The sequence below is a fragment of the Peromyscus leucopus genome, chromosome X, assembly GCF_004664715.2.
Source record: "Peromyscus leucopus breed LL Stock chromosome X, UCI_PerLeu_2.1, whole genome shotgun sequence".
NCBI classification, from domain to species: Eukaryota; Metazoa; Chordata; class Mammalia; order Rodentia; family Cricetidae; genus Peromyscus; species Peromyscus leucopus.
The window spans coordinates 38,180,413-38,195,680 of record NC_051083.1 but is presented as its reverse complement, the minus strand read 5'-3'; the positions used below and the strand labels follow the sequence as shown (position 1 = coordinate 38,195,680).

The window sequence follows — 15,268 nt, the reverse complement described above, 5'->3', positions numbered from 1 at the left end:
CAGAGGTGTCTCCAAGCTGTGCACTATGCTGTGTGTTGGATATAGATTTTGCTAGTTTAAAAAAAAAAAAGGTTTCTGGGCTACACGCAAAGACTAGATAGTTACAATTTTCCTTAGTTATGAAGTTATGATAAAAGATAAATTAGATATAACACCTTAGATTCACAAATATAGGATAGATATCTTTTTTAATTCTGTCAAATACAAATAGACTAGATATTATAGATTAGACATTGTAACTGTAATTCTTGCTTGATAATTGTTTTGTTATATGTAATTTTACTGTGTTAAAGTTAAAACCTTCCTTTTTGAAAAAACAGAAAAGGGGAAGTGCTGTGGGATGGCCTGTATACTGTAAATATATGTTGCTATGACTGACTGATAAATAAAACGCTGATTGGCCAGTAGCCAGGCAGGAAGTATAGGTAGGTGGGACAAGAGAGAGGAAAATGCTGGGTAGAAGAGGGCTGAGGGAGACACTGCCAGCCGCTGCTATGGGGAGCAGGATGTAAAGTGCCGGTAAGCCACAAACCAAATGGCAAGGTATAGATTTATAGAAATGGGCTAAATTAAGATATAAGAACAGCTAGCAAGAAGCCTGAGCCATTAGGCCAAACAGTTTAAATATTATAAGCATCTGTGTGTTTAATTGGGTCTGAACAGCTGCAGGAGCCGGGTGGACACAAAAATAACTCCAGCTACACCTCCCTCTCTGAGTACTCCAGCTTGTGTCATGTTGACACACAAAACCAGCCAGTACACACTGGTTTTCGTGTGTCTGTATTTCTATGTCTTTTCTCTTACTAATATGCTAATCATATTGGATTGAAGGCCCACTCTGCTCCAATATGAACTCATTTTTTTATCCTTTTTTTTTTCGATAGGATTTCTTGTAACTGGTCCTCAAGGATGTGTGAGTATGCAGTGGAGGACTAGGTGGTGGTTTTGCCATCAGCACAACTATGAGGCAACCTTACAGAAGCAGTTGGAGGCTTTTCTTTTGTTTGAGGGTTTTGTTTTTCTGAGACAAGTTCATCTCCCATAGTTTATGTTAACTTCAGATTCCTCATCCTCCTGCCTCTACCTCTCAAGGGCTAGGATCATAGGCATGTGCCATAATATCTAACTTCTTTTTTTATGGTTTTTCAAGACAGAGTTTTTCTATGTAGCTTTGGAGCCTGTCCTGGAACTTTCTCTGTAGACCAGGCTGGCCTCGAACTCAAAGAGATCTGCCTGCCTCTGCCTCCCGAGTGCTGAGATTAAAGGTGTGTGCCACTATGCCTGGTGTTTTTTGTTTGTTTGTTTGTTTTTTGGTTTTTTTTTTTTTGAGAGAGAGAGAGCCTCAGTGTAGCACAGGTTGTCCTGCAACTCATAGCAATCCTCATGCCTTAGCGTAACAAATACTGGGATTAGATGCATGGTTACTATACTGGCTTTCATTTTATCTAATTATGTCTGTAATGTCCCTGTTTTCAAATAGTTCCCACCTATAGGTCTGGAGATTAGGCCTTCCTCATAACTTTTGGGGGGATGAAAGACACACTTCAGTTCTTTTCTCTTTGTGGTCCTGGGAATCAAACTCGTGTTCTTGCCTGTACTAGGCAAGTACTTTACAACTGAGCTACATCCCCAGCCCTCATTTATTAATAGTCATTTGGGTGGCAGTTAAAGCAGTTCCTCTCATGAGCAGAAAGAAGTCAGAGGATAATCAGTCCAGACACCAAACAGTTTCGAGTATGCCCGGCATTTCACTGTGGAAAACTTAAGAGTGATTCAGTTAATTATGCTGTGGTAGTCAATGGATTTATTATTCCGATGCATTTCACCTCTTGGTAGAAAACAACTTTCAGACTTGAGAAAAGTCTGAGGCTTCCTATATATAGTAGTTGTTTGTCAAAACACTCGCTTTTAGAATTTTGAAAATGTATTCTTTGATAATTTTAGACATGTATACAAGGCATTTGGACATATGTACCCCCATTACCCTCTTTTAGCCACCTTTGCGTCCCACTGAACCACTTCTTCCCTTCTTTCCAACTAGGACCCTTCATACTTTTATGTCATTTTTTGTGACCCACTGAGTTTGATTAGGGTTGCTTGCTTGAGCATGGCTGGGAGGGGTGTTATTTACTGAAACAGTGGCTACTCACTGAAGAAAATGACTCCTTCCCCACTAGTAGCCATTAACTGCCCATAATGGCTGCTCAGGGAGAGGTGGGGCTGTAGCTAGAGTTTTCCTGCCTTGCCCACAGTCAGGACAAATCTTTGTCACCCGCCAGTCCCACAGCCGCTCAGACCCAACCAAGTAAACACAGAGACTTATATTGCTTACAAACTGTATGGCCGTGGCAGGCTTCTTGCTAACTGTTCTTATATCTTAAATTAATCCATTTCTATAAATCTATACCTTGCCATGTGGCTTGTGGCTTACCAGTGTCTTCACATGTGGCTTGTCATGATGGCGGCTGGCAGTTTCTCTGACTCAGCCTTCCACTTCCCAGAATTATTCTCCTACTTGTCCTGCCTATACTTCCTCCTGTCTGGCCACTGGCCATCAGTGTTTTATTTATTGACCAATCAGAGCAACAGATTTGACAAACAGACCATCCCACAGCATGGGGCCTCCAAAGCCCCTCCTCTATCCCTGATGGAGTGTTTAAAGGCCCAGTCTTGTGCTGGTCTTGTGCAGGTAGCCACAGCTGCTATGACTTCATGAGTGCAGCGGCCAGATATTGAACAGGAGACAGCATTGTACAGTACTTTCCCCATCCTCTGAGTCCTAACAGTTTTTAGGCCCCCTTTCATGGGGTGTTCTTCAAGCTTTAGAGGGAGCTGATGTAGATGTCCCTCTATAGGTCTGCATATTCAACAGCCACTTAATTCTCAGCACTTTTGACCAGTTAAGTGTGTCTTCATTAACTACCACTAAATTTAAAAAAAATTAAATACTATATCAAAGTGATTGAATTGTATTCCTATATTTATGTGGTTGACAATAATGCTGGGTGGTTTTTTGGTCCTTTTAAAAATAACAAAACACTTATAAAGTTGCTGTGGATGCTTCTATGATTTATAGACACTTAACCAAACTTTTTGGTTAATTTCTACCCTACTACTGCTGTGCACAGTAGATTTCCTGCCTAGGGCCTGCATTCCAGGGGATCACAGCTATTTGACTCCTGTATAAATAAATTAGAAAAAAAAAGATGCAGAATTGAGAGAGGGAGAGAGCATGAAAAGTCATATGGCTCTCTCAAGCCTGTTCTTTCTCTCTGGGTTTGCCATGTTTACCAGGTAAAATTTCCAAAGCTAATCTTGGATCATGTCATCCACTTTCTAAAAACCTTCAGTGACTATTGGGTTGGAATGCACATTCCTTTGATAAGGTAGTGCCCAAAGTGCTCTGTAAATTACATGTAATCTACTTTTCCAACTTTATTCCCTTTAGTTTACCATATATGTATCCTCTTTTTTGTTCTTTCAATGCCAAGTTTTGAATCCAGGGCCTTGTGTATAAAAAGCAAGTGCTGTACCACTGAGCCACATCCCAGCCCTTTATACCTTCTTAGTGCTCACTGCTTATCATTGAGTAGTCTGTGAGTATGGTGCTACATATCTTTGCATTCATAGTGTGTGACACTAGCAAGTGTAAATTGTAGTGAATCACAATATTTAGCAACCAAGTGTCTGTTAATGCCTTTTTCTTTACCTGAAATGCCCTCTGCTCTGAGTCAGTGCATTCCCACTGTGCTTTAGGGTCACATCTTGCTCAACCCCTTCTTTGACTCTTCCAGCTTGGAGCATTTGTTCCCTCTTCAAGAGCTAATCTGTCTCTCCTTCCTGGCACCTGCTACTCTCTGGCCTACAAAATAATATACAAACCGTTTTTCTCTTCTACTAGATGACATGCTTACTTACCAACAGCAATTACCTGGGTTTCAGTCAGCCAACCCACTTCCCAATATCTATTGATGAAATCAATTTGGCAGTCATAATTATTGAACATCTCTTATGACAGTGAATAAGACACAGAAAGTTCCTTTCTCTTAAAGTTTGTATTTGACAAGGGCCCATTCATGCAATGCCCCATTCATTAATTTTTGAAACTAATTGCATATTTATCTGCCAGTATTTGTGCTTAGTGTTGGCCATGCAAATGTGAAGGAAAATGGTGTGTGTTTACAAGAACCTTGCCATATCATAGGGAGACAGCCACATAAAGAAATGATTACGATATATTATGCAATATTTCTCAGAAGAGGTATTTTGGCATTTTATCCAGGAGATTTCTTAGTTCTGAAGTCTTGCCAGTGCATTGTGAGATGTTTAACTCCCTGATTTCCCTCTCTATCTTTTACTAGCTGATGGTTTGAATGAAAAATGTCCCCCTGCAGTTTCAAGCATTTGAATACTCAGTTCCCAGTTTGGTGGTGCTGTTTGGGTAGGTTTAGAAGGTGTGGAGGATGTCACTGGGGTGGGCTTTGAGAGCTATAAAGACTCATACCTTTTTAGTTTGGTCTCTCTGTTTCCTGCTTGTGGTTCAAGCAGTGAGCCCTCAACTCACTATTCCAGCAAGCATGCTTGCTGCCATGCTTTCCATGGTAGACTCTTCTCACTTTGGATCCATAAGCCCAAATAAACCCTTCTATAGGTTGCTTTGGTCATGGTGTTTTATCACAGCAATAGAAAAATAACTAATACACTGACAAAAAAAAAAAAAAGTAAAGGAGAGAGGATGTATTTTGGCTCCATTCCAGAGGCATTTCGGTCCATCATGCAGGTTAGGATGGTAGCATTTTTGTCAGTGAGAATGTAATTGGGAAGTCTCATATCATGGCAACAGACAAATCAGAGATCACAATCCAGAAACAGAAGTGAGGGTAACCTCCAGAGTCCACTCTAGTGAAGTAATTCTGCCAACCAGCGTCCACATACCAATGGTTCCATAACAACCCAAAACAGTGCCACCAGCTGGTGATCAAGCATTAAAAGATTTGAGTCCTAATTAAAGGAGCAAACACATCATTGCATCAAAGACATTTCACATTCAAACTGTATCATTTTGCCTGTGATCCCCAAATGCTCATAGCTGTCTCATAAAGCAAAATGCATTTAGTCTAAAGTCCCCTTAACAGTTTCAACTCTGTTCTAAAGTTCCATGTTTCAGGGGTTGGAGAGGTGGCTCAGCAGTCAAGAGTGATTACTACTACAAAGGACTGGAGTATGATTCCCTGAACCCACTCTGGATATCTCACAATAGATCTGATGCCTCTGGTCTCTGCTGGCACCTGCAGTCATGTACACATGCACACACACACACACACACACACACACACACACACACACAGAGACAGAGAGAGAGAGAGACAGAGAGAGAGAGACAGAGAGAGAGAGAGAGAGAGAGAGAGAGAGCGCTCCAGGAGTAGCTGATACCTTTGGTCTCTGCTGGCACCAGCAGTCATGTTCTCCCCCCCACTACACACACACAGTTCCAGGAGGATCTGATGCCTCTGGTACACACATGGACACATACACATAAAATTAAATACTTTTTTAAATTTTTGAAGTTTCTATTGAAACTCACTGCAAACATTAGCTGTGAGCTTCTGTAAAACCAAAAAAAAAAAAAAACACTTCTATTATAAATGGTACGTGCTAAACATTCCTATTTTAAATTTCAAAAGATAAGAACAAGGTTACAAGACTGAAACTCAGCAGAGCAACCATTAAATTCTGTAGCTCCATGCCTAGTGCCTGAGGCATGGTGGCATCATTGTGTATATTATATCTGTATATAATGCATTTTGATCATTTTCACCTGTTTTCCTGCTCATACTTCTTGAACCCCTTTTCAACAAGTCCCCTTCCTTTGTGATCCAGGGTTTAATCAGAGTTGTTTACATGAGCATAGATGGGGGGTTATTTACTGGAGTGTAGGCAACATACTAGTGGCTATACCTCTGAAAATAATGGTTCCTCCCATGCCCAGTGGCTATTAACTGCTGGTAGCTTCTCCCCATCAATGATTGACAACATTGACAGCCAATCTTGTACAGTTAACCATAGCTGCTGTGAGTTCCCAAATGCAATGGCTATGACACGTCTGGCATTTCACAGCATTCCTCTCTGCCCTCTGGCTCTTACATTCTTTTGCCCTTTCGTCTGCTGTGTTCCGTGGGTTGGGTGGTGATTCAGATGTCCTATATAGGGCTGGAGCTCATTAATTTTTGTTGTTGTTTTGCTTTTTTTCTTTCTTTCTGTGTCTCCCTGGTTGTCCTGAAACTCACTTTGTAGACCAGGCTGGTCCTAAACTCACAGAGATCCGCCTGCCTCTGCCTCATGAGTGCTGGGATTAAAGGTGTGCGCCATTTCACCTGTTTTTATCTCATTATTTTTGAATTGAGGCTCATTCAAATTGTAGGACACATACCAACACCACTGCGCTTTCATTTTTATGTCACATAATGGCCTCTTTAACTTTTGTCTTGGGCTTAGGCTGGTTAATGGATTCTCCTACTAGGCTAGTAGCCTCTAAAGGAGTCTAGTAGCTTTTTCAGAATCCTTTTTGTTTCCTTGAACATAAGTTTTCTACCTCACTTTTCCCTTTGAGTTCTGATGTAATTATGTGAATATCTGAATAAAATCTCAGACCATTTATTTTTTGTTTTTTATAAAATATAATTGTAGCAGGCTATTTTTTTTAATTTATAAGGCTGAGTTATGTACTTGAACTGAATGTTTTGTGTGTGTCCTATAGATTTTTTGAAGATGTAAACAGAAAGTAATAATTAAAATGGGAAAAATAGAGCATGCCAATGAGAAAGTTTTAGGAAGTTGGACATCTCCTTAAGTGTTTCTCTGCTGTTTTAGATAGAGGCACTGTGCATATATATTACAGTTGTATAGCTTGGTCCTTTTGTGGGACCCCAAACAACAGAAACAGAGGCTGTCTCCAACTCTTTTACTGGTGTTTGGGACCTTAACTCCTCATGCTGGGTCACTTTGCCCAGCCTTAACACATGGGAAAGTGTTTAGGCTCACAGCAACTTGATATGCCATGTTTTGTTGATATTCAGGGGATATTAGAGCTTCCCTTTTTTAAACAGAAATGGAGGAGGAGTGGATTGGGGGTGGGAACAGAGGGTATGTGTCGGGGGGGGGGGACTGGAAGGAGAGGAGGGAGGGGAAACTGAGGCTGGGGTGCTAAATAAATAAATTTATTAAAAAATAAACTATAATAGGCAAAAAAGAGAAAGTTTTAGGATTAAGACAGGAGCATCATGCATAGAAGTAACCATTCCTTGGATGTTTATGAAAATAGTGGTAACACAGTAAGAGTTGAAGAGCTAGTAGGACTTCTTATGGCTGATTAAAACACCACACATTTGGTCAGAGACTACTGGAATGTGTTGTTTTTTCCCCTGAACAGGATGTTTAATGGTATCCATTTGAGTAGATCCTGATAACTGGCATAGTACTCAGTCCTTGTGTCTATTTAGTCCAGTTTAATATTACCAAATTCTTCCATCATTTAGTTACTATTTCCCTGTCCAGGGTCTCTTCATTCTGCAGGATATGCACTGCTTTGTCTCACCTCCTGATCCCCTATGGCCTCTCTGATCAGGCCTGCAGTTATAGGGCCCTTTCAGAAGGTTTCTGTTTTCCTTTGGGTCCTGGTTGACCTTGAAAGGCATGGGTCAAAATACTAGCTATTTTTTTAACTTTGTTTTTTCTCTTTGGATTTTCTCTTAAAGCTTTGGCTGTTGAACGCCCTGGAATATATATGAATAGGCAAGACCACAGTCACACAAAACTATAATCACACAAGGTAGCCTGAAACCCACCGGGCTAGCCCCAGACTCACAGGCACTGTTCTGCCTCAGCTTCCCAAGTTGCTACGATTACAGGCATGTGCTACCACACCTGATCAGTTTTTTCAACCTAAAAAGGTAGTAGTGAGTTGTAAGTTTGACATTGGTATAACATTTGGATAACACCTAGACCTAGAGTACTTTTAGTTCTTAAGGGTGTGACATTTTTAACCATATTCACACATATAGTTTTTACTATGCTGTATGGTAACCTAAAATAATAATAATAATAATAATATATTCTGTCAGAATTGTGATTGGTCTTCCCAGTAAATGCATTCCTTACAACTTTATTTTTCTTTTCTTTGTTCTTTAGCTGCATAAAAATGATGAATTTTTGCCTGTTTTGGATGCAACCTTTGTAATGGTGGCTCGAGATTCGGAAAATAAAGGGTAATTGCTTTTTCATAACTCCATAATTTGAAAATTTTCAAAAATACACAAGACTGCAGAGAAAACTGATGAATTTACATATGCCCATGACTTGAATTTAACAGATTTATTTGTAATGTGTTTGTCAAATTCATATTTTTTCTTTAAAGAAGATGTATAATATTTTAAAGATAAATTTCATACACAATGACATTTTACTTCACAATGATATGTAGGCATCTTTTTAAGAATGTAGATATTTTATTTTATTTTATTTATTAACTATATACACCATTTCCTAGTTAAACTCATCTTCCATACTCCCGGCTGTGGTAGTCACCATTTTACTTTCAGGTTGACTTGTTTTTAGATTCTACAAATGAAAGACAACAAGTGGTACTTGTTTTACTGTGTTCAGCTCATTTCACTTAACATAATGCGCTCTAGTTCAGTACATTTTTCTGCAGATAACAACTTTATTCCTAACAGCTAAATAATACATATACATATATATGTATGTATATTTCATTTTATTTTTCCATTCATTAGTTGATTATTGTTGTTTATTTTTACTCATTTCTTGGGGGCCCCGCCACCCAGCTCCCAAACAAATCACACAAGGAGGGTTATTATTACTTATAAATGCCCAGCCTCAGCTTGGCTTAGTTTCTGTCCAGCTTTCCTTCAATTAAATTATCCCGACTACCTTTTGCCTCCGGGCTTTTCCTGTCCTCTAACTTCTGTACATCTTAACTCTTACTCCGTCCGTGGCTCACGGTGTAGCTGGGTGGCTGGCCCCTGGAGTCCTCCTCCTTCTCTGGCTCCTCTATCTTAGCTCTCTCCTCCCAGTTTTCTCCTTTCACCCCTCCTCCCAGATTTTTCCCTCTATATTTTCTCTCTGCTTGCCAGTCCCGCCTATCTTTCCTCCTGCCTTGCTTTTGGCCAGTTCTTTATTAGACCATCAGGTCTTTTACACAGGCACAGTAATACAAGTTCACAGAGTTAAACAAATGTAACATAAACGAAAAGTAACACACCTTAAAATATTCTACTATAGTTGATGGATACCTAAGCTGACTCAATTATCCTAGTGATTGTTAATAGTGCTACAATGCACTAATAAGGGTGTACAGGTATCTCTGGTATGCTAATTTAATTTCCTTTGAATATATATAAAAGAGAGATAAATGGGCCATATGGTACATCTATTTTTAAAAAAAGAGTTCTCTATGATGGCTATACTAATTTACATTCCCTCCAAGACCATCTACATTCCTTTTCCTCCATATCATTGCTAGCATTAATTTTTTTTTTTTTTTTTTTGGTTTTTTCCAGACAGGGTTTCTCTGTGTAGCTTCGCGCCTTTCCTGGAACTCACTCGGTAGTCCAGGCTGGCCTCGAACTCACAATGATCCACCTGGCTCTGCCTCCTGAGTGCTGGGATTAAAGGCGTGCGCCACCACCGCCCGGCCGCATTAATTTTTAAAAACATAGCTACTTGGGGTGAATTCGTGTCTCATTTAACTTGCTGACTCTCTGATAGCTAAAGATATTAAATACTTTAATACTTTAAATACCACTACACTTCTTTGGGGGGACTATTCATATCATTTGCCCATTTTTCAATTAGTTTATTAAATTCTTTTGAGTAATGTGTACTGTGGATATCAACTCCTTCTAAAATGTATGCTTGTAAAGATTTTCTCCCATTCTATAGGTCCTCTCTGTACTCTGTCGAGTGTTTCCTTTGCTCAGTAGAATCTTTTTATTTTGATGTAATCCCATTTGCTTATTTTTCCTTTTGTTTTTCTGTCTAAAAGATATTTTCCCAAAAGTCCTTACCCATTTCAGTGTCCCTAAGTGTTTCCTCTCTTTTCTTTTTTTTCTTTCCCTCCTCTCCTCCCAGTCCCTCCACCCTCCATCCCTCCTCTGTTCCCTCCCCCAATTCACTCCTCCTCCATTTCTGTTTAGGAAAGTGCAGGTCTCCCATGAGTATCAACAAAACATGACATATCAAGTTTCAGTAAGACTAAGCCCCTCCCTTTGTAGTAAGGTTGGACAAGGCAACCCAATATGCGTAGTAAGGTCCCAAAGGCCTGTAAAAGAGTTAGGAATCCCACAAGAGGACCAAGCTACACATCTGTAACATATACGCAGAGTGCCTAGGTCAGTCCCATGCAGTGTCCCTGGTTATTGGTTCAGTTTCTATGAGCCCTTAGAAGCCCAGGTTAGTTGTTTCTGTGGTGTCCTTGACCCTTCTGGCTTCTACACTCCTTTCTCTCCCTCTTCCTAAGTATTGCCCTGAGCTTGACCTAATGTTTGGCTGTGAATCTCTATATCTGTTTCCATCAGTTGCTGGATGAAGGCTCTCTGATGACAGCTGGGCTAAGCAGAATATCATTAGGCATCACCACATTGACATTTTTTTCTTGTAATGGTTTCAGATCTTAGATTTAAGTGCTTAGTTCATTCTTTTGTTTTGTTTTGTTTTCAAGGCAGGGTTTCTCTGTGTAGCTCTGGCTGTCCTGGAACTCACTCTGTAGACTAGGTTGGTCTCCAACTCAAGAGGTCTGTCTGCCTCTGCCTCCCAAATGCTGGGATTAAAAGCATGTGTCCCCACCACCAGGCTAGTTCATTTTTTTTAAGTGCTGAGAGATGAGTATAGCTTTTTTCTTCTATGTGTGCATACCCAGTTTTCCTAGCACCATTTGTTGAGAAGACTTTCCTTTGTACTACATACTGTTACTGTAGTTATGTTATTATATTACTAATCTATTATCTTCCACTGATCTGTATGTGTTTTAATGCCAATAACATCCTATTTTGCTTTTTAAAATCTCTGTATATGTATTATTTGGTTTTTTGAGACAGGGTCTAGTATAGCCCAACATATCCTTGCACTGTGTGTAGCTGAGAATTATAGGCAGATTTTTCTTTTGGGGCCATGCAGGGCGTTTGCCCACCAACCCACAGATCCCCAGAGTTTTCTTGAGTGAGAGTAGCGGGAAATATTAGCTAGAAGGATTTATATTGTGAAGATAAACAGATAGAAAATACAGGATAGCCTCAAGAGGGCCTGGAACCTATTCCAACGAGCCCTGACTCACTCTGCCCTATGGTATTTATAGAAATGCAAAGGGGCAGAGCAAAAGACTTCCCCCCCAGCACAGCCAAGTGCAGACCATCTCAGACACCTGCCCTCAGGCCCATGGTTCAATCATCCTCTCTATGCAGACCTGCTGGGTAAAGCCACTAGATACCTGAAAATGGGCTCCCACAGGGCTGCCAGCTCAAAAAAATTACATAGAGATTTATTATTAATTATGAAATTTCAACCTTAGACTTGTTTGTAACTAGCTCTTATAAGTTAAATTAACACATATTTTTTAATCTATGTGCTGCCACACGATCGTTACCTCATCTCCATTATGCCCATCCTAGTTATTCTGTGTCTGGCTAATGACTCCACTTTTCTTCCTCCCAGAGCTCTCTCTATCCAGAAGTCCCGCCTATATCTCCTGCCTAGCTATTGACCATTTAGCTTTTTATTAAGCCAATCACAGCAACACATCTTCACACAGTGTAAAGGAATATTCCACAACAGAGAATGACCTTTAACTCCATCTTAAGTCTGGGTATTACAGGTATGTACCAACAGAGGTAGTAGACTTGTTTTTTGGTTTGGAGGCAAAGTCTAGCAATTATCCCGTGCTTACATTGGACGCCCTATATAGGCTAGGTTGTTCTCATACTTGCAATCTTCTTGTCATAGCATCCCCAGTGCTAGGATTATAGGTATGTGTTATCATATCAGGCCTGTAATATATCTTGAATTCAAGTATTGTGATACCAAAACTGACTCTTTTTTATTTATTTATTTTTATTTTAAGAAAAATTTTTATTCATTTTATATACCAACCACACACAAATCCCCCTCTCATCCCTCCTCCTGCTCCCTCCCCAGCCCATCCCCCATCCCCTCCTCCAAAAGGGTAAGTCTTCCCATGGGGAGTCAGCAAAGCCTGGTACATCAGTTGAGGCAGGACCAAGCCCCTCCCCGCTGCATCAAGGCTGAGCAAGGCATCCCACCATAGGTAATGGGCTCCAAGAGCCAGTTCATACACCAGAGATAGATCCTGATCCCACTACCAGGAGCCTCTCAAACAGACCCAGCTACACTACTGTTTCCCGTATGCAGAGGGCCTAGTCCAGTCCCATGCAGGTTCCACAGCCGTTGGTCTAAAGTTCATGAATTCCCACTAGCTTGGTTCCGTTGTCTCTGTAGATTTCCCCACCATGATCTGTAGTTGGAAGGTTTCCTGTGACTAGTCCCGCAGCTGCTCAGACCCAAGTAAACACACCTAGTCTATGGCAGGCCTCTTGCTAACTAGCTCTTATATCTTAAATTAACCCATAAGTATTAATCTATGTTTTGACATGTGTCTTCCGTGGCTTTACTGGTCTACTGGTATGTTGTTCTTTGGGTGGCAGGCTAGCGTCTCTCCCCTGCCCTTTCCCTTCCTATCTATCTGCTTGGATTTCCACCTGCCTCTAAGCTGCTTTGCCATAGTCCAATGTAGCTTTATTTATCAACCAATCAGAGCAACACATATTCACAGCATACAGAAAGATATCCCACAGCAATGATCTTGAGCCTCCTTGCTCTTCTCTCTTCTCTCTCTTCAACTGGACTCCTGGAGCTTGGCCTGGTGCTTAGCTGTGGATCTATGCATCTGCTTCCATCAGTTACTGGATGAAAGCTCTATGATGACAGTTAGGGTATTCACCTGTCTGATTACTGGAGCAGGCCAGTTCAGGCACCATCTGCACTAATGCTAGTACTGTCTGTTTTCTTAAATAACTTTTATCACCATATTAGGGACTTACTTCTATGGTAGCATGTTTGATTAACATGTGTGAGGCCCTGAGTTTGATTCCCAGCACTGAAAAAATAAGCTCATAAAAATTCAAAACTATATTACCATTGTCACACTTGAAAAATATAAGTAATCTTTAATATATTATAGTATTCATTCATACTTATTTTCTCTTTAATCTCTTTTAAAAGAGGTTTGTTCAAATTAAGATCCAAATTCAGTGTACATGTTATGCTTGATTTTATGTCTCATAAAACTGTTTTTTAAAATAGGCTTATTGAGATGTAACTCATGCCATATGATTCATCCCCTGAATATGTACAATTTGGATTTTGATATACTTATAAGTTGTACATTCTTTTAAGTGTGCTCTCATTTAGCTTACTTGTGTGTTCCCACTGCCCTCTTCCTGTTTTATATCATTAATTTGTTGAAAGTTTGGGCTAACTTTTGCACAGAATATTCTGCTTGCTGGCTTTGCCTTATTGCGTCCTCATGACACCTTAATTCTTTGTATGTGGTACCCTGCACCTACTGTGTCCTGTACCTGAAGTTTGACCTGGAGCTTCATGTCACATTCAAAGTCAAGATTGGTGAGAGCTCATTTTTGGTGTTACTGTTCCTGAAAGTTGTGAAAGGCTCTATGAGTTCAGTAGGTGTCGGTGGTCCCACCTGGGATGTTGCTAAGATTGATCTGTGTATTGAAGGAATGACAGGCCAATTTCTCCATTGTGAAGTTGTTTTTCTCTTCTTCATCTTGTGATTAGATTAGCTACTACTACTTCCATATTTTCTATATATTTATTTATATATTTATTGAGAGGAGAGAAAGAGAATGTGTGTAGGTTAGAAGACACCTTTGGAAGTTGGTATATATATATATATTATACATATGCACATATTTTTCAGAATAAAGGGTTGGTCCACTTGCTAATGACATATTTCCATTTCTTTTATCTCTTTAAAAAAGGTATCTGACTTCCATGGATTTGGTATCTTAATGTATATTTCAACCAACTATAGTCCTTGCTCTTCTTGATGTTCAGGTTGTGTCATCTTCTGCTGGTGGAGATGGGACACCTTTGTCCTTTCAGCCTACCCCCATTAGTTTTTTGTTTTCAATTTTTGATAATTTGTATTTACAACAATAATATTTCATTGCACTATTTTCCTAGTTAATCCTGAAAGTGGATTTAAGGAAATAATAAAAAGAAAATAATTTCTTTCTATTACTAATCATAATCCAACCACCAGGATTTCAACAAAATTTTTAGTTCCAGTTCCCTATCCCTTTTTATTTATTCTTTGATAGTTTCACATACACACGCGCGCGTGCGCGCGCACACACACACACACACACACACACACAAATGTAGTTTGATCATATTTACCTCTTTCTCCTCTTATTCTCATTCTCTACTCTTCTCTCCAACCTGCTGAACCCCTTCTTCCCAACAAGGCTCCTTCTACTTTCTTGTCTTTTTCTATTACCCACTGAGTTTAATTAGGTTTGCTTATGTGAGGATGAGGGAGTATTATTTATTGGAACATGGGTAACTTATCAGTAGCTACACCACTGAAGAAAATGGTGACTTCCCTCAGGCAAACCTCTGGAATGGGCAAGACTTCATGAGCCTCTCCCCATCCATGATGAAATGCCGATGGCCTCCAGTTAGTGCAGGTAACCACAGCGTTGTGAGTTCATGAATATAAACTGTCTTGTCATGTCCAGAAGATAGTTTTTCACAGCATTCTTCCCCATCTTCCTGTTCTTATATGTATATCCTTACAGTTCCCTGAGCCAGGAATGGCTGATAAAGAACCTCATTTAGTGATGAGAACTCAACAGTTAACCTCTGGCCACTATACAAAGAAGCTTCTCTCTGTAAGGCTAAGAGGAGCACTTATCTACCCCATTAGTCTGTTATACCTTCCTGTCCTCTGGTATGTCAAGAAGGTGTAGGCTCACCTTTCCCCCCTTTTATTCTCTCATACATTTCATCCTGACTGCAGTTTCCCCTCCCTTCACTCCCCCCAGACCCTTCCCCCACCTCCTTTCTCCCTTAAACATCTCCCTCCTCTGTTTCCCTTCAAAAACAAAAAGAGCAGGCCTCCCAGGGATATCCACCAAACATGGTCTAACAAGTT

At 40.1% G+C, this 15,268-nt stretch overlaps 1 protein-coding gene across 5 annotated transcripts in view; it reads left to right on the top strand.

Moving 5' to 3' along the window:
- Window positions 1-15,268, top strand: part of Acot9 (acyl-CoA thioesterase 9) — a 77,804-nt gene that overhangs the window by 53,124 nt on the left and 9,412 nt on the right. For all 5 annotated transcript variants that reach the window (XM_028873199.2, XM_028873198.1, XM_028873197.1 and 2 more), the window contains one exon: window positions 8,188-8,264. In XM_028873199.2, the coding sequence (XP_028729032.1) occupies window positions 8,188-8,264 (77 nt within the window). The remainder of the gene's footprint in view (window positions 1-8,187; window positions 8,265-15,268) is intronic.